This window comes from Netta rufina (genome assembly GCF_964035555.1).
Source record: "Netta rufina genome assembly, chromosome: 5".
NCBI classification, from domain to species: domain Eukaryota; kingdom Metazoa; phylum Chordata; class Aves; order Anseriformes; family Anatidae; genus Netta; species Netta rufina.
In genome coordinates, this window is record NC_140128.1 from 1,996,772 (window position 1) to 2,016,739 (window position 19,968).

The window sequence follows — 19,968 nt, forward strand, 5'->3', positions numbered from 1 at the left end:
GAAATCACCAACTCCTACCTTTCTTAAGCTTTCTGCCAATGTTTTTCCGAAGCAACAGTAACAAACCTGCTATTTTCTAAAGCAGCTAGATGAAAATGGGAGTTGGGATGTTTGAAATGGCTTTACTCTCATTTTTAAGCACGCACTTCATTGCTCTGCTCTCAGCTAATTATCTGAGAGCTACTGCATTTAATAATTGAATAAATGAGTCAATAATGTATACAATATGGATAAAATGCTGAGTCAAGTTCATCCCTGATATAACTAATATGAAGTCGGTAGTTGCAAAGATAAGTCCTTTGGTGTTTGTTCAGGGCCTAAACAGAGTTGTACTTGCTTAAAAAAAAATATAGTACTAAGAGCCTATTGAAGGAATAAAAGCTTTTGATTGTCTCAGGTGTTTTTTCACAGAATCACAGAATTTTCTAGGTTGGAAGAGACCTCAAGGTCATCGAGTCCAACCTCCAACCTAACGCTAACAGCCCTCCACTAAACCATATCCCTAAGCTCTACATCTAAACGTCTTTTGAAGACTTCCAGGGATGGTGACTCCACCACTTCCCTGGGCAGCCTGTTCCAGTGCCTCACAACCCTTTCAGTGAAGAAATTCTTCCTAACATCTAACCTAAAACTCCCCTGGTTCAACTTAAGCCCGTTCCCCCTTGTCCTGTCACCAGGCACGTGGGAGAACAGACCAACCCCCACCTCGCTACAGCCTCCCTTGAGGTACCTATAGAGAACGATAAGGTCGCCCCTGAGCCTCCTCTTCTCCAGGCTGAACAAGCCCAGCTCCCTCAGCCGCTCCTCGTAGGACTTGTTCTCCAGGCCCCTCACCAGCTTCGTCGCCCTTCTCTGCACCCGCTCAAGCACCTCCATGTCCTTCTTGTAGCGAGGGGCCCAAAACTGAACACAGTACTCGAGGTGCGGCCTCACCAGAGCTGAGTACAGGGGGACGATCACCTCCCTAGCCCTGCTGGTCACACTGTTCCTGATACAAGCCAGGATGCTGTTGGCCTTCTTGGCCACCTGAGCACACTGCTGGCTCATATTCAGCCGACTATCCACCATCACTCCCAGGTCCTTCTCTGCCTGGCAGCTCTCCAACCATTCCTCTCCCAGTCTGTAGCTCTGCTTGGGGTTATTGCGCCCCAGGTGGAGGACCCGGCACTTGGCCTTGTTGAACTTCATGCAGTTGACCTCAGCCCATCGCTGCAGCCTATCCAGATCCTCCTGCAGAGCCTTCCTACCCTCAAGCAGATCGACACATGCACCTAACTTTATGTCACTCATCTAAATATTTCAATAGCAAAAGGCTAAACTCTCGCAATATCTGAACAATATTGAAACTACAAATTATCTAGGAAGTTAATCTCTAAAAAATGTTGTAACCTATCATCTCGATTCATGAATCCTGCTATTTACATCTGAATCAAACACATTATCTGTGGGCAGGCATATTAACTTGGATTCATTTTACATGTGACTTCTGTTCTGGATACATAACATGTAAATGTTAAGCAGGAAAGCCTTGAAAGACTTAAATTCTTTCAGTAAGCCATTTTTATTAAATGGAATAACTATCTAGTATGAAATTATGCTTGCTTCTATTTCCTCACTCTTAATTTTGCTTTAAAACATTATTTTTATCATGGAAGTCCAGAAACAGCATCCCAATTGGAGATTCTTCTGATTACAGGTATTTTAGAATACTCATATATATAGATTGCATTTCCCTTCTGCTCACCTTGCAGCCTCTCATGAGATTGCTCCCCAGTCATAATAAGACAGCAATTCCTGCTATTCCCACAGATAAATGTGAGACTGTTGCCAGGTGGCAGGGCCATACTGACTCAGAACTAGCTCAAGAACCAAGCTTTTATCATCTGTTTTCAGACCTTCCAATTTAATTCAAAATTGAACTAAAGAATCTGAACAAATGGGATCATACTATTTAAATACATCTCTGAAGTATTTTTACCTTTTGTTAGTTATTATTTATTTCCTAAATTCAGCATATTTTTGAAGCTGGCTAACTTGAAATTATTCTCTATTGCTGAAATAACTTGGATTGCCCCAGGGAAGAAAGTACTTTAAATCCACAGAACACATATGACATTTTCTTCCTGAGGTATTGCTGTATGGCATAAAACCATGCAGCATGAGGACAGAAATACGTACAGGTTAGTAAAAGCTGGCTTTAGAGTACTTTCTAGCTCCTTCCTAAAGTCTAAGCATCCTCAGATTTTTGGCCTGATTCAGGCCAAGCTCTGATGTTTTTGGTTCTCTTCTTCCTTCTCTCTTCCCAATCTAGGTATAAGTAACAACTTGGACAGGAATGGGAAAAAGCTTCTGTTATGTGATTCCTTTAGAAACAAAAGCTATTTCACCAAAATAGGAAATAAATAATAATTTCAGTGAGTAGCTGCATTTGCTTTCAGTGTACTAAGGTACAAATGTGAAGGAGCTTTTCTTCTTCAGTCTTTCAGCTCCTGTGGATCTTTGATCCCCAAATAACAGAAAATCTGTCCCTTACAGAAACCTCACAGAGTTTTAATAAAAGATAGTATTAATGCTATCCTATATTAACAGCAAACATTTCATGATTGCCCTTATGTGTGAATACTACTTTAAACAGTAAGAAGATGCTGCGTTTCTGCCAGTGGAATAGCAAAGCAAACAGCTAGGTGTTTCCTACATGCACACCCCAAACCGTGATAATAGCATTTTCTACAGTGAAAAAGGAAATACTAAATCATTTTGATAATACCAAGTGCAGCATTTTAATAATAAGTAGTAGTTTCCTATCCATGCTTCCGTGTTCATCAGTAATATGTTTCTATAAAGGTAAGAGTAATGCAATGCAGCTATAGGACACTGATGCTTTTCCAACTCAGCTGTAATGTGCGTTCAGCTCCATTAGGTGTTGATTATGATAAGTATTTCATATATTTCACATAGAGGGAGACTGCTACAAAACCACTTAAGCAAGAAGATTACAATGGAATAAAGCCAATACATTTTCAAACTGATACAAGGATTATTACTTTCCAAACACTGTACAGTTAAGCCACAGGACTCACAGAGACATGATATTGGAGGTGCCTAGATGATGGCAAAATTAGACATTATTACAATTAGACATTGATTAGACATTGGAATACTAATAACTATAATATTTACAAATAACAAATATCCTTTTAGGTAATTTAAACATAAATTGCCAATGGTTAGGGGAAAGAAAAGCTCTTCACAAATTATGAAAATGGTAAATTTTAAACCTCCCTTACCTTACTGTAAATTTGGTGCTCACCAATGTCAGAAACGGAACATTGCACAATGTTGTCTGGCACACTTAGCCAGGTGATCCTGAAGAATAGGAACAATTCTGTCACTTCAAACGACTAGAGAATGTTAAAAAATAAAAAATCCAGTTTACATGGGTCATTGAAATTGATGATTTACTGAGAAGATGGTCACTATTGTGTTAGGTTTTTTTTTTTTTTTTTTTTTTTTTTTTTTTCCCCAAACCATACTGGGAATATATATGCAGTCTTCCTCCTTGAAAGTTAAGATGATCATGCATTAGGGCAATATTGGCTGAGGATATTCACTCTTCTAAATAGGACTGTGAAAGCAAAGTAAGCTGGATTGTTACTGGCTTTGCCTCAGTTTCATTAGTTGCCTGTGTAAGCATTCACTGATGAAATATCTCTCTCTCTGACACTTCAGTGTGATTCTAGGCAGTTTTCACTGGCTAACTATAAAGTCACACTCCAAATATCTTTAAAAATTTCTGGCAAATAAGTACCATTAGAGTCCTGTCAAACAGTAACTACCAGACTAATTATTATACTTGAAAATCTAGTGAGTCTTCAGGCCCTAAAGTAGAGAATTAGGATAATTTTTTCAAATATATTTGACAAAGTACGAGGGACTGCTTCTGAGTTGCATGAAACCCAGGTGCTGATTTGAGGTACAGGGGCCAATATATCAGAAGAAATCTGCCAAGGATTTTCCAAAGAAGGGAAAAATAGAGAAGTGACCTCCTAGGTAGTTAGAAGTCAGTAACTCTTTAGAAAGGTAAGAAATGTTGTGCCTCAGTCATTATTGTTACACCTACCACACTGAAGGTCATTTCTCCAAGATGTTAAGCCTTTGCAAACATTTTCATACCATATTATACAAATGAGGCATGTAATCAATATATCTGTGCATTTTTCCAAAACACCACTGTGAACAGTTTTAATAACAGTGCATTTGTACCGTATAAATGGTTTGCCATTATGAGAGTTCCTCTACAGCAGAAGCAGGGGGAAAAAGAGTTGTTTAAATGAAAAATGCAGATGTGTTTTTTTTTCTTTTTTCTTTCTTTCCCAGACCTCCTTTCTACGGTTCAGCCACACTCAAGACAGACTTCTTTCATTGGAAAATCTGTTTGGTTAAATGTTGGTGCCAACTACTTCAGTCATGTGTCAGAACTATGTAAGGCTATGGAGAAAAATGAGGGTCACAGACAGAAAAGCTGTTTAGGAAGTAAGAAGGCAGGAGGTCATTATGTTGGGGACATTAGCATGAACTAAATTAGCGTGTGAATTTTCAATTACTCTCAAGTAATTCTGTCTATGGATGTTTTGGTTAATATTATGTGCATGTCTGTACTATATAATAGTGCATTCTGCATAAAACCCAACCTAGCCAGATCCACAACCAGTACAGCAACATGAATACAGAGACGAGGTGCAGTATTTAATGGAGATGGTACAGTGCCACACTGCTACAGTTACCCTGTCATCAGGACTCTGGCTGGTATCTCCACCCAGCAGGGCTCAGCTTTGTAATCACTGCAATGCAACCTACTACACAGGCTAACTCATGGTGATTCCAGCTTGGCAGGAGTAAGGAAAAACTCCCAGTCTTGCAAAGCTCCTTTCCCACATTTTTGGGGTTGTTTTGGTATATGAGAGCAGGCATTCCAAATTCTGAGCTAAGCCATATGTGCAGCAAGGCACATTCCCCTCAGTCAGATGCTGCTTCTGTGGCAGCAATTCCTGTTTCTGTCCCACACAGCCTGCAACGTACTATGTTCCTCACAACGCTTCTTTGCAGACCATCTCTCTCCCCCAAGGAACTAGTGGCAGTGCACTCAAGTTGAAATTATACACAGATTCTGCAAGTTCAGACATGCAGGAATAAATCCAGAAGCACCACTACGTAAACTGCAAAACACTTTCTTAGAATGAAAGCATTGCTAGTGTTCAGGATAAGGGCTAGAGGAAAAAATGAAAGCAAGAAAGTGGGGAAAATATATAGACAAAAAATTATGGACAATGTGACTGATGGGTGAAATTGACAGCTATAAAATTCCAATAGCTTTTGTGTGTATGTGTGCAGTCAGGGGACAAACAGGAAAATAAAATCTTTAGGTAAATTTGGTACTGAATTGCCATATGAGCAATTAGACTGTCACATCCTCAAACATGAATAATAATATGTCTTTCACATTAGTTTAGGGAATTTAAGAAGCAGGTGAGATGTATAAAATAAAGGTGATTTCATAATATCTTTTGTCCTCCTTACTACAGTTCATTGCCTTCCTCAGTTGTGCTAGTGCAGCTGGTCTATGAGGCTAACACACAGATGTGAGGGAACGCTATAAGCAGCCAAGCACAGAAACTTATGTTGCCACCTGCCAAAACCAGTGTGACCAATCAAATAGCATATAACCTGTCAGTCTTAATATAATGCAGGAATGAGGCCTAAAAAAAAATAAAATCACAGTTTTAAGAAAACAAAGATCTTTTGCTACTATTCTCTTACCAAGTAAACATGTTTCTTTCCTGTGTTTTTAGTAATTAATATTTTATAGTATGCTTTAAAATACGCAAAACTAATAGTTCAGTCTGTCAATATGCACCATCCATGCTCCAATCTTTGCAGGCTTTCTATCCTTTCAATTAAAAAAAAAAAAAAAAAAAAAGGGTGGGGGGTCCAAGAGAAATTCCACATAATTGTGGGGTTCTGCCTTAATGCAGCGTTGGAATATTTATGTTGCAAACACTGCACAAGAATATTCTGTAGTCTAATGTAAAACAAAATCAATGCTTTCACTTTGTTTTTTAAGATGTACAAGTATTTTTATTACTCTTTCCATTCTGAGAAATGTTTATTTGAATAACATCAACTAATTTTGATACTGCTTTAAATCTTGTTGGCCTTGTTGTTACAAATGTGTCCACTGACCCCTTGTTTCTGACTGAATTCCATTGATTTCAATAGGGTCCTGCACAGTTCTGATTTTGCAAATTCACATGCAAGGTCCAAGTTTTTGTAGTGATCTGTCTAGTGTTAAATACAGAAAAGTGCAATTATATAAAAGCTCTAGTATGAGAAATACCACCTACTGTCATGTTCACCCTTTTGCTACTTGTATCTACTGAAAACTTACTTTCAGATAGCTCGTTGAAGATTTTGCATAACATAATCAGATGGGTAAACTGTTCTTAAAGTTTGTGAGTGTGAGAGAGGTTTCATGATCTTTCACAAAATTCATCCTAGACAAGACGTGAACTAGGAACTCCTGCATGACAGCACCCTTTAGGCCTTATATAACTCTTGGGACATAGAAGCAGATTGTGTTGAAAGCACTTGGAATGAGGTTGGCTCTGGGAAACTAGAAGTTCTGAAATATCATTTGTTTGGACTTGCCGACTATGCGGTTCACGAGTTATTATATGTATGCCTTTCTCCTACTCATCTGAATTATGAGTCATGCCAACTGAAAGCGGAAGGTGTATATGTGAAAAAAGCAGACGTGTGTGTTTGTGGAGATTTATTGTATGGTCTACTTAGCTCTTGTTTTCTGTCATTTACGATTTAGGACCAAGAAATTTTATTATTTGGCACGTCCATCTACCTTTTACCTCAGTGACACATTGGCTGTGACTGTTAAACTCTAAAATCTCAAACTGTTAAATCTTTTGAAATTTCCCATGACTCCAACTTTCACCTACCACTAAAAGACTGGCTACCTTCGTTTTGTTTAACATAGAAAGCAAGAAAACCTCATCAAATGTGTGCTCAGCACAGCCAATATGTAAAAATGGCTCTCCTGTTCGAGTGGCTGTTGTTCAGAGGTTCCTTTTCATGCAGGATGTCTGGTCGTGGATAGGTCAGCTAAAAGCACATGCAGACACATTTTCCAAACCCAGAAAGCAAGCCTGAAATTAGATCTGTACAGACAGGCTTTTGGAGCTCAAATAGCAAGCGTTCTCCTTTGGATCTGATTGCAAGCCCCGGGCCGCAGTCGGTACTGTTTTTACCACAGCCCCACAAAAATCTGAAATGTGCTCTGAATGAAGGGAAACCTACGCTTAAGAAAAACGAAGAAGGAAATCCAAACGCTTATGTACACGCGTGTAAAACTATCCCTTCTGTGACGGTGACAGAACTCACACTCTAGGCCTCTAGAACTGGGGGTTCGGTGATGGGTGAAGCACGGGAACACACGGGCAAGGAGAGAGGCAGCAAAGCTTCCGCCATTAAGCGGGTACGCCACTTGCGCAAATTTCCCTTTCCCCCTTATGCCCTACCGCCACCTATGCGGCGTAAACGCTTTCGCGAATACGGGTGCTGCACTGCGGCGGCGGCACGGTGCAACCAAACTCGCTCCCTCCTCCTCCCACTTGGATGTCGAGGCCTCCCCCTTCCTCCGCCGTGATTGGCGGAGCAGGCGGAGCCCTTCGCAGCGATTGGCGGTCGCTGGCGGGAGGTGGGGTAGGTTGCGTGAAGGGCAATAAAGTTAGTGGGGCCGGCTCGGCGTGCGCTAGACGCGGCGGCGAGGCGGCTCTCTATGGAGGTTGCGGAGGGAAGCGCCGGGCGGTTGCTGCTCCTGCTGTGGTGACCGGAGACTCGCCCTGCCCCGCGCGCTCCCCCCTTCCCCTCCCCGGCCCCGGTCCCCGGCTCCCCTCCCCTTCCCCCCCTTCTCTCGCCTTTCCCCCTGCCCTCGCTAGCCGCCGGGACCCGGGGAAGCTGACAAGGCCTGAGGGAAGGTGAGGAGCTCGGCCGTGGGGCCCGAGGGGCTCGGGCTCGGGCGCGGGGGGGAGCCGGGGCCGCTGCGGCTGCTGCTTAAAATGGCGGCGGCCCGGAGCGGCCGCCATTTTCTCGGCGGCGCCTTGTCGCCTTCTGCCGCACAAAATGGCGGCTGGGGCCGGCGGCCGCCCGGGCTGCGGAGGGGCAGCGGGGGGGAGCCGGGCAGCGGCGTCGGAGACCTGAGCCGCGTACCGGCGGCGGGGGGGAGCGGGGCGGGGCGGTAACGGCCGCGGGGGTCCGCGGGGACTGCGGTGCCCGGGGGGCTGCGGGCTCCTGCGGGAGCCGCATTGCCGGGGGGGCTGTTTGTGCTGCGGCCGGTGGTGGGAGGACATCGCTACGTAACTACCCGCCACTTGCGCTTTTCTTTTTTCGTTTTTCCTATAGATACATATAATATACATGTATATATATTATTATTTTATTTTATTTTTTTTTTTCCCCGCGGACGGGGGAGCGGATCACGGAGAAGCCGCTCCACCGGCGGCGCCTTCGTCTCGCCCTCTCGGGCGGGAGGCGGCGGCTCCTCGCCCCCTCCGCCGGCGGCCCGGGCCGCGCACGGGGCCCGCTCCGCTCCCTGGCGGAGAACAAAGAGCCGGCCGGGCTCCGGCGCCGCCTCAGCCGGGAAACGGGCGGCGCCCGGCGCGGGTGGGGGAAGGGGAGGCGGCTCCGTGCGTCCGGGCAGCGCCTGCGGGGGGCGCCCTGGCGTTCCTGGCGCTCCCGCAGCCCTTTTGTTCGCGGCGGCCATGTTGGGAGCGGGGCGCCCGCTCCTCACGGCCTTGGCCGCGGCCCTGCGCGCCGCCGCGGCGTAGCCCAGCGGCCGGGGATGGGGCCTCGAGCTGCCCGTGGCTTTTCCGGGCTTCACGGGCGTGATCAAGTTTCTGCTACGTAAGCACTGCGGTGAAATACTGCCCTGCTTGTCTCGCAAGACAAAAATTGAGGTGTAGAAGAGCAGTTATTTTTCTTTTGGTGGTGGTGTTGGCTGTTTAGATGTAAGATACAGCTTTTTCGCTGCGTTCACCGTGCGTTCTGTGATGTCCCAGTCCTTGCCTTCAAACGTGGCTACTTGACCCTGGGATGATTAAAATCATTTTGTAAGATGTATCGATAAAGAACTCTTCCAGTTCTGTTGTGTGAGAAATGAAGATGATTCCCTTGCTTTTGGGAGGTTGAAAGGGTAAAAGCTTGTTGAGGCATTTGCACTTTCAATCCCTGATCCCTTTCACTCTTTGGTCCTTCCCCCCCCCCCCCCCCCCCTTTTGGAAAACATGGGTATCCTGATGAAATGGGCTTTCCTGTGGGTGGGAATTGTTATAAGATGGATACTACGATTGCTAGTAAAACAACTATAATGTGAATACTTGATTTGTCTTTCTAGGTTTTGTTTTTCCCCACCCCCGTCAATTTAATTTTATTCTTTTGAAGATTCTTCGTTGTCAAGCCGCCAAAGTGGAGAGTGCGATTGCAGAAGGGGGTGCTTCTCGTTTCAGGTACTAATGCTTTTTTTTTTTTTTTTTTTTTTTTTTTTGGTAAATGAGTATTTGCAGTGGAAACTTTTCAGTGGATTTTAATCTGATTTCATGAGTTGGCAGTAATTATTGCCAGTAGTGACACACAGTGGAAAATGTTGATATTTTGAACTTATGCAGACTCCATGATTTGTCTTTTAACAGTGCTTCTTCAGGCGGAGGAGGTGGTAGGGGTGCACCTCAGCACTATCCCAAGGCTGCCAGCAACAGGTATGTTTCCTTGTTGTTTGAATTGTCATCTTCTAAAGGCAGATGATAGATGATGGTGAATGAAGAGTTGAAAATAGTTCATTTTAAGACTTGTGCAAAGAATACTGTTGTTTAGGTTACTGTTCTTCAGTCTGTGGCAAGGTACAATACCCATTTAAGAAAAAAAAAGCCTACTATAATACGGTGATGAGAGACGGATGGAGCATTTCATGCATTTAACTTCAAAGGTTTAGAGGAATGGTTTGAGGGTTTTTTTTAATTGTTGAATGAAGGTGTCGTGTCTGTTCTAACTGAAACCAGGACAGAAGGCTTTGCTGTACAGCGTACTGCAGTGTTGATGGGGTGGGTGCATGCTTTTGGTAAAAGTATATGTAGTAATAATCTATTTAAGACAACACTGGAAGGCCTGTTCTTGAAATGGCTTCTGCTTATACAATCCTATTTTTTTTAATTTTACAGCGAGTTCCTGGGGAAAACCCCAGGGCAAAACGCTCAGAAATGGATTCCTTCACGAAGCACTAGACGAGATGACGACTCCGCAAACGACAAAGAACGACATGATGCAATCTTCAGGAAAGTAAGAGGGTAAGTTTTGTGGAAGATCCTTTTCCTTATATTATGTTTAGCAAGATACTAACAGTAAGGTGAAGGAAAGGAAAAAGTGCATGTCTTGAGTTCTGCAAAGGGTTGAGGAGACTTCTTTAGAAGGAATGAAGCAGAAATTGATATCACACACAGCAAGAATTTGCTGTTGCTGGCCTACGAAGCAAATCTGAGAGAATTAATCCTTGTGAGGTCACATTTCATTCTTAAATAAATAAATAAACAAAATAAAGGAAATACTGGACTTCCCTTTTCTGCTTTTAATAGACTAACTAGTAAAGGTAAACTTAGGTTTAAAATCACTTGTAGTCTGGTTATAAAATTTGTAATAGGGATTTTTGTTTCTGTTTATTCCTCTTCAGCATACTAAATAAGCTTACTCCTGAAAAGTTTGACAAGCTATGCCTTGAGCTCCTCAATGTGGGTGTAGAGTCTAAGCTCATCCTAAAAGGGGTCATACTGCTGGTAAGCTGGCAGCTTTTGTTTTTTTTACAACTGTTTTCTTGCTTGCTAAGAATAAAGAGGTTGGCTTTTATTGATGAGATACAGAAGTAATGTAGCTGATCTGAGGTTTGATGATCCAACCATGTAGAAATGTTGTTACCTCCTGTGTGAAAGGAATATACTGGTGAGGAAATCAGAGTTAATGCTCTAACATTCTGTTCAGAAGTCTTGAGAATCACTAAGTGATACTGGAATTTTTTTTTTATTTTAATCTTGAGGCACTAGTTAACAGGGTTCATTTCCCTGACCTGACGTCCTTCCCCCTTCCCATCTCACTGTTGAACAAGCCTTAGTGTTCTGGGAAAGCTACCACAGGTAGCTAGCTGTTTGTACACAAGTTAAAACCATCACTGTTTTCTGAAATCCAAGATCAAATTGGCCTCAGCATTGTGAAGAGCAAATTTAAACTTGTTCCATTGTTGCTTAGGGATTACAGAAGCTCTTTAGCATGCACTAGCTTTTTTTTTGTTGTTGTTGCTTCAGCATTAAGAATCACTTGTTAGGCATACAGAAATAGTGGATTTTATTTAGTGGAATAGCAGAGAATATTTAGATGTTTTAGATCATGTAGAGCGGTAGTATCTTGAGTGTCTTGCGTCCCATTTTCCTAATAAACTTGCATCCTGCTACATGTTACCTTACTCTGAATATGTTGATTTAGATCGTAGACAAAGCCCTTGAAGAGCCCAAGTATAGCTCACTGTATGCTCAACTATGTCTGCGACTGGCAGAAGATGCACCCAACTTTGATGGCCCATCCGCAGAGAGTCATCCAGGGCAGAAGCAAAGCACAGTGAGTATTTCTCTGGCTGTGGAATGATAAACTTAGCTGGCATGTTTACTTGCATAGATGAGCTTAACTATTTACTTTGTTCTGTTTTTGTAGACATTCAGACGCCTCCTAATATCTAAACTTCAAGATGAATTTGAAAACCGAACCAGAAATGTTGATAGTAAGCTTTAAAACCAATTTAGTATGGAATTTACTTTTCATCTGTTTTCACAGCTGTGTTAAATAGGATTCTTTGCTTTCTAGTCTATGATAAGCATGATGGTCCCCTCCTCCCTGAGGAAGAGGAACAGAGAGCCATTGCCAAGATCAAGATGCTGGGGAACATCAAATTCATTGGAGAACTTGGCAAGCTTGATCTTATTCATGAATCTATCCTTCATAAGTGCATCAAAACAGTAAGTATTTGGGTTGGGTGTGGGCTTAAAGCAAAACAGTATTTCTAATTAAAAATAGAGATACTTATGTTGTTTTGGGAATCCTTGACCATAAAAATCAGTGTTTACTGTCAATTATAGCACTACTGAAAATAAACAGTCTTCTGGTCCGATTAAAAAGAAAATCTGGCTTTGTTTAAAGCCATGGGAATTGTCTCCAAGTGATATGTTAATCTGGCCTAGACAGAAGTACTGCAGGTAGTTCAAAGTATGTGGACTTGCATGAGCAATAAGCGCTTCAATTAGCAGTTTTTAATGAAGTTTATTTGTCTTCAGAATAACGTGTTTCTGCGTGTCCTGCTGTACACATTTGTTGTTTGTTATAAATGGTCAATTGTATTACGCTGAAATGTTTTAATTCCCTTTTAATGTTTCAGCTTTTGGAAAAGAAGAAGAGAGTCCAACTCAAAGATATGGGGGAGGATTTGGAGTGCCTCTGTCAGATAATGAGGACAGTAGGACCTAGATTAGACCATGCAAAAGCCAAGGTATGTATATACCCACTGCAGTCTTCAAAGTAGTTTTAAAAAGTCTTTCCAGGAGGCTGTTGGGGTATTACACGGTGATAAAAATGAAGAATAAGATTTTTGTAACTCCTATTTGAAGATACATTGGTCCTCATTTGTAACGTCCCTTCTTTTTCCCCCCCCCCAGTCCTTAATGGATCAGTACTTTGCCCGTATGCGCTCCTTGATGTCAAGTAAGGAATTGCCAGCAAGGATTCGTTTCCTGCTGCAGGTATAGTGATAAAATGACTTCATACTGCTTTTTTTTCTCACCAAGTTGTCTTGACTCTTTGCCTAATAATCCATTATGTTCCAAGGATACTGTGGAGTTGAGAGAACACAACTGGGTTCCTCGCAAAGCTTTTCTTGACAATGGACCAAAGACTATCAATCAAATCCGTCAAGATGCAGTAAAAGTAAGTGTTCGGTGTAAAATTCTGTGCTTTGCTTCTGCTTACATGGTAGAGGAAGGCATTACACTGTTCAGTCCATGGCACAAAACTCATCTTTTGCCACATATAAGTAGTTCTCTTAGTGAAATGTGACGGTAAGGTTTTATGGGTTAAAATGACAAAGACTTACAGTTTAGATCTAAAAATTTTTAACTCTCTAAGGGACTGTTACTCCAAACTGACCAAAACAGTAATTCCTGTTTTAAAGGATCTGGGAGTTTTTATTCCTGCTCCTATGTCTCAAGGGATGAGAAGCGACTTCTTTCTGGAGGGACCCTTTATGCCACCCAGGATGAAACTTGACAGGGACCCACTCGGAGGGCTTGCTGATATGTTTGGACAAATGCCAGGTATGCAGAAACTACAAGGCTGATATTGGTGATCACAACTGTACTGTACTGAAAATAAGAACAACAAAAAATGTTTTTCGTCTCCTAATAATATAGGTAGCGGAATTGGTACTGGTCCAGGGGTTATTCAGGATAGATTTTCACCCACCATGGGACGCCATCGTTCAAACCAACTTTTCAATGGCCATGGGGGTCACCTCATGCCTTCTGCTCAATCCCAGTTTGGAGAACTAGGCAAATCTTTTCTGAAAAGTCAGGTAAGGAAGAATATCGAGTGACTTGAGCATGTTAGCAGCTCTTCTACAGATGCGTATGTTATGGATTATAGCATACTTGTGTTGAAAGACTTCCTCAGATTAGAGTCTGATAAGAACTGATGCTCAGCTGATGCAAGAACTCTAAACCATTTCTTAAATAGTGCAAGAGATGCAGGGAATACACTTTTTTTTTTTTTTTCCTACAAGAAAAGGTGCATGTGGCTTTGGTGGGTCAGAATGGTGTGTTTTTTATTTAAAAACTAGCCCTGTTTTTAGGGATAGATGCTACTCTCCCACCACCCCTGCTCCTTCTTTCTCCCTTCCTGGCAAATAGAATCTTGTTCCTCTGGTCCCTCTGGTACTACTTACCATATGATGTACACCACTCCATCATCTGCACTTCTTTCTCTATATCTCCCTTTCTGAAATAGGGGCAAAGCCAGCTCTACCATAACCAGAATCAGGGACTCTTATCCCAGCAACAAGGACAGTCGAAGGATATGCCACCTCGGTTTTCTAAGAAAGGACAGCTTAATGCAGATGAGGTACATAACATGCCTACATTACTTAAAGCCTATTCTAAATATTGCCCAATGATTATAGCAAGACGCGTTATTATGAGGACTAATGCTGGAACTCTTTCTTCTACTTCTCCTCTTCTTCCTCCTACTTTGTCCCTTCCTCTTCCACCTTACCCCCCACTTTCCTTAGGGTATCCAGCGTCCCATGAGCAAGACTGAGATATGAGGGCAATTTCTTGGGGTATCCTTTCCTTTTCCCCACACCTCCCCAAGAACACTACTCTGACATCAGTTCCCATGCATCATATTGATAACAATAACAAAATTTTACAAGATTCTAAACTTTAGAAGCCCTGAAGTGCTGGACCAGGCTAAATTCCTTTTTTTAAGGAACTGGCTAGTAGGCAAAATGTCAAATGCCAAGTAAATGGCATTGTTATTTCCAGTAAGTGTTAAGAGAAATATATGTATCCTGATTTCTGAGTGATTGGCAGAGTTTCATCTGAGCTGTAAAACTTGACAGCGAACATGCTAAATATCTTCTTGGGTCTCTAACATACTGCATCTAAAAGGAGCAATTCCAGATCTTAATACAGATGGGACTTACATAAACAAAAATACCAGTAACTTGCAGCAAGCTGTGATTCACTGAGTCATGCTTTTGGGGGTGTTTCAGTACATATGTGGTGTAGTCTGGACTTGAATGTTACATTGTAGTAAATGAAAATTCATGCTTCAGTGGGGTGAGTTGACGTGAGTCCATGGCTGTGTAGTTCTTGGTGAAAGTACTTGAAACAGTTAGAGGTTTTTCTGATTGTTCACAGATTAGCCTGAGACCTGCTCAGTCTTTTCTAATGAATAAAAACCAAGTGCCAAAGCTTCAGCCCCAGATAACTATGATTCCTCCTAGTGCTCAACCACCACGCACTCAGACACCACCTTTGGGACAGGTAAATATGTGTACTGTATGTTAACTGAATTGAGTTTGATTATACTTTCTGCATGTGTGTAAAACTTGGCATACTTTCTAGTATGCAAAGGGAGGGGGGAAGGTTTTCACAACACAGAGCAGGATGTATGGAAAAGAACATCCGAACACGTGAATTTGACATTTGTTGGTACATATTTGATATTAATCTCGATAACATTTTCTTTGAAGTATATACAACATTGTACTTCAAAGAAGCAACTTCTGGTACTATCTCTTTTCAGCCTCCTCAACTTGGTCTTAAAACAAATCCACCACTTATACAAGAAAAGCCTGCAAAGACCATCAAGAAACCACCACCTTCTAAGGAAGAGCTACTTAAACAAACTGTATGTTAAATATATTACACAGCTTCTTTTTTTAAAAAAAAAAAAAAAAAAAAAAAAACTTTAAAATGTTTGCTTATCTATCACTTTTTCTGTAGGAAGCTGTTGTGACCGAGTATCTGAACAACGGAAATGCTAATGATGCTGTCAATACTGTGAGAGAAATGAGAGCTCCAAAACACTTCATTCCTGAGATGCTGAGCAAAGTGATCATTCAATCCCTAGATAGATCAGATGAAGACAAAGAGAAAGCAAGTACTTTGATCAGCTTACTCAAGCAGGAGGGAATTGCCACGAGTGACAACTTCATGCAGGTACTGTGGTCTGATAGCTTCCTAGTCCTTGTTAACTTGGTTGTTTGTGATGTGTAGCTTAGATATAGGCAGTTAACACATCTTGAGTCTTGCTGATTTAAGGAAATTGAAGTAGGGTATAATCTTCTGAGAGGTATGATAAGCAATGAAAGAAGAAATGCAGGTATGGGATTTCGGAAGCAGGGAACCTCTCAGCAAGTGACTTAATGGGAGAGAGAAGAAAGAAATCACACTCCTGTGTAGTGAGAGTACTGATACGCACAAGAACAAAGTTGCTTCACTGTTCAAACTTCTGTCTTTACTGTTTTGTAGGCGTTCCTGAATGTATTGGACCAGTGCCCCAAATTGGAGGTGGACATCCCATTGGTGAAATCCTACTTAGCACAGTTTGCAGCCCGTGCCATTATTTCAGAACTAGTGAGCATTTCCGAACTGGCTCAACCGCTGGAAAGTGGCACCCATTTCCCTCTCTTCCTGCTTTGCCTTCAGCAGTTAGCTAAGTTACAAGATCGTGAATGGCTAACAGAATTGTTCCAACAAAGCAAAGTGAATATGCAGAAAATGTTACCAGGTAAGAGTCATCATGTAACTGTTACGATACTTAATATTACTGTGAGAGAGAACTTTTCTTCAAGTGTTTTACACCAGAGTAAAATAGTACAGTTATTTTGATGCAGTCAGCTAATACGTAATGAGGATGGTGTTTCTAACAGGTTTTCATGAATACCAGCACTTAAGTGTATCTTTCTTATTTGTCAGAAATCGACCAGAACAAGGACCGCATGCTGGAGATCTTGGAAGGGAAGGGACTTAGCTTCTTATTCCCACTTCTGAAACTGGAGAAGGAATTGCTAAAGCAAATAAAATTGGATCCATCCCCTCAAGCCATTTATAAGTGGATTAAAGATAACATTTCACCCAAACTTCATGTAGATAAAGGATTTGTGAATATATTGATGACCAGGTGAGATGGTGTCCTGAGGTAATTCAGGCACATGTTTTGTCGAGCTACCAATAAACTGTTAACTGTACAGAATAAGGGTATACACTGAGACAGACATGACAGTTGCACTAGCTGCACGTCCTCTCTTAAAACCAGTTGAATTGGGAAAGAAGTAGGTCTCTCCAGGTTTGCGTCAGTGGGAATTGATTTGCTTGGGGAGGAGGAATGTAGAACAGACAGTTTCTAAAATGTTTCAGAGCCTTAACAGAAGTGTAGCTAGGATCTTGTGGTGCAGTCAACTATAATGCTAAATGTGCTATGTATGCACGTAACTACTGAAACAAGCAGAATGCTTCAGAAACAATTCCACCGTTTTCAGTAATAGATAGCAAATTGAACATGAGTACTTGCCTTTGATAGTTAAAAAGCATAGAATCTAACTGGCATATTTTAACTTAAGGATGTTTTTTGTCCAGTTTCTTGCAGTATATTTCTAGTGAAGTAAACCCACCTAGCGACGAATCAGATTCTTCATCTGCTCCATCAAAAGAGCAACTAGAGCAGGAAAAACAACTGCTTCTTTCCTTCAAGCCAGTAATGCAGAAGTTCCTCCATGACCATGTCGATCTGCAAGTGAGTGCTTTATATGCACTCCAGGTGCACTGCTACAACAGTAACTTTCCAAAAGGTATGTGCATTATCACCTCAAACAAAGCACAAGTACTGTGCTTGTCTCCATGTTTTTTGGGCTTTTTTTCTACATTCCTTACAGTCAAGTAAGCTGTTCAGATTGTAAACCTAACAATGCAACTTGTATACTTCCATAGGCATGTTACTGCGCTTCTTTGTTCATTTCTATGATATGGAGATCATCGAAGAAGAAGCCTTTTTGGCATGGAAAGAAGATATTACTCAAGAGTTTCCAGGGAAAGGGAAAGCTTTATTCCAGGTAAACTTCATAGTAGCTCTCTTCCGTGTGGTATCTGCTGGCAAGTCCTTTTTCTTCACTTAGCACTATATATATAAACTAGCATTATAGCTCAAACACTTTCAAAATGAGTTGGGGGGTGGGGAGGAGTAGTCTGCAGAAGTGTATAGAGGGGAAACAATTTCTGTTGCTTCAGCTGATTTTATGTAACTGCAGGTGAACCAGTGGCTAACCTGGCTGGAAACTGCTGAAGAAGAAGAATCTGAAGAAGAAGCTGACTAAAGAACCAGCCAAAGCCTTAAATTGTGCAAACATACTGTTGCTATGATGTTAACTGCATTTGACCTAACCACTGCAAAAATTCATTCCGCTGTAATGTTTCACAATATTTAAAGCAGATGTTTGTCAATAGGATTATCTTCTGCAAAAGGTTTTTGTAGTATGTCTTAATAGTCTACAATAAAAATATTTTAGAGTATCTTTAATGTTTAGATAACAGTGTATTAGCAGCATGCAATAATTACATCATAAGTTCTCGAGCAGAAGCAGTCTGTTGCAAGGGTCTTCTTTGCTGCCAGTTATCATAGGCTGTTTTTAAGTTAGAAAACTGAATAGCAACACTGAATACTGTAGAAATGCACTTTGCTCAGTGTAATACTTGAGTTGTTGCAATATTTGATTATCCATTTGGTTGTTACAGAGAATCCTTAACTGTAATCGATGGTTGTTGCCGTAATAGTATATTGCCTGTATTTCTACCTCTAGTAATGGGCTTTATGTGCTAGGTTTTAATATCCTTGAGCCTGGGCAAGTGCACAAGTCTTTTTAAAAGAAACAATTTACTTGCACAAAAACTGATCAGCTGGAGAGATGAATTAATGCCCTTTGGAAGAGGTTTTTGTGGGTGTGAAACATGACATGGTAAAAAATTTGAATTGGTCCCTCTATTATAGTATTGAAATTGAGTCTACTTAATTTATCAAGACATGTTCATGCCCTGATTTTATATACTTGTATCTATCAATAAACATTGTGATACTTGACTTGTTTCTGAATGTCTCCCAGTAGGAAAATCTTGGACAAGTAATTTACTTGCTGAAAGAAAGATCAGTAGGAGCTGACCTAGACTGGGACCAGCTTAAAATAAATCTGTCTTAATGTATGAATGAAATTTAAAAAGTCACAGACAAGATTAGACACTGCAGATTTGCTGACAGGAGGGAAGTTAAGAGATTCTGCTGAAAAAATATTATGAGCTTGCCTTGTGGTCCAATGTATTCTTTATCAGTGAGTATTTTTTTTTTTTTTTTAACTTCCTAAAGCTGTAAACTTTCCGAGGTCACATGCATGGTTTTTTTTAAGGGGCACTGATGATTAGCTGCCTGTTTTTCAAGTAATCAAATTGGCAAAAAAGAAAAAAAAAAAGTTTAATGTTACTGTATAGGCTTGAAGTGTCATCTATTAAATACTCTCAAAATACTTCTTAGAGCTTTGTCCCTAGTGAAATTTTTTTTTCTTCATTGGTACTCTTGATTTAACTGTCAAAAGGTGGTATGTTTGTAATGGCAAAACACTTTCTTTTTGCCGGTGCTGGAAGATCTGTGGACTACATATCTCTTCTGCATAACAGAAGATGAAAATGGAACATGAGAAACAACTTCAGATCTTAAAACCATCTTGCTTTGAGGGGAAAAATAGTTTGCAGTTGTGCACCATGCATGGTGCGACTAGGGGAGTGGGTGTGGTTCTTACTGCTGCCAATTTGCTGTGAAAGGCAGGCTTCCTAACCTGCAGCTAAATTGTGTCCTCTCTTAACAATTCCAACTTAGTTTCCTTCAAGTTTTTTCCAGGTGGTAGCTCACTAAGGACATGGTATGAGATGTGTACAGTGTGTAGCCCAGTATATTAAGGTACTGTGGTGTAAACCAGATCCTATCCGTAAATTAATTTGAATTGCTACCAAAAATTCCTCTACACTTGAACACTTCCTGTCTGCATTTTGATAGAGCAGCACACAGCTAGTAGTAAATGAGAGCAGACTGTCCTTCAATTCCAGCTCAACCAAGAGAAAAAGGAAAGTCTGAAGTACAATAAGGCGTCTTGAGGTAAGGGAGCTGGCTGCTTTTGATACAACTGACTTCTGTGTAGCAGTGGTGATAGTTCTGTCTTTGGGCCTCCTGAAGTTAGTAGAACATGCTACTTCCCAGTCATGTCAGCCTTCATAA

General features: G+C 41.4%; 1 protein-coding gene across 1 annotated transcript; it reads left to right on the plus strand.

Annotated features, from left to right (window-relative positions):
* Positions 1-8,911: 8,911 nt before the first annotated feature.
* On the plus strand, positions 8,912-19,229 carry EIF4G2 (eukaryotic translation initiation factor 4 gamma 2; the record flags this gene model as incomplete). Its single annotated transcript, XM_084287236.1, is given in 23 exon segments — positions 8,912-8,973; positions 9,464-9,479; positions 9,481-9,575; positions 9,759-9,824; positions 10,284-10,409; positions 10,790-10,892; positions 11,593-11,724; positions 11,818-11,884; positions 11,968-12,119; positions 12,536-12,646; positions 12,813-12,896; positions 12,982-13,080; positions 13,325-13,466; positions 13,563-13,723; positions 14,155-14,268; positions 15,069-15,194; positions 15,457-15,561; positions 15,657-15,872; positions 16,185-16,443; positions 16,632-16,836; positions 17,292-17,503; positions 17,643-17,764; positions 17,960-19,229. Coding segments are annotated over 23 exon segments (2,841 nt in total). The 3' UTR covers positions 18,026-19,229.
* Positions 19,230-19,968: the final 739 nt, after the last annotated feature.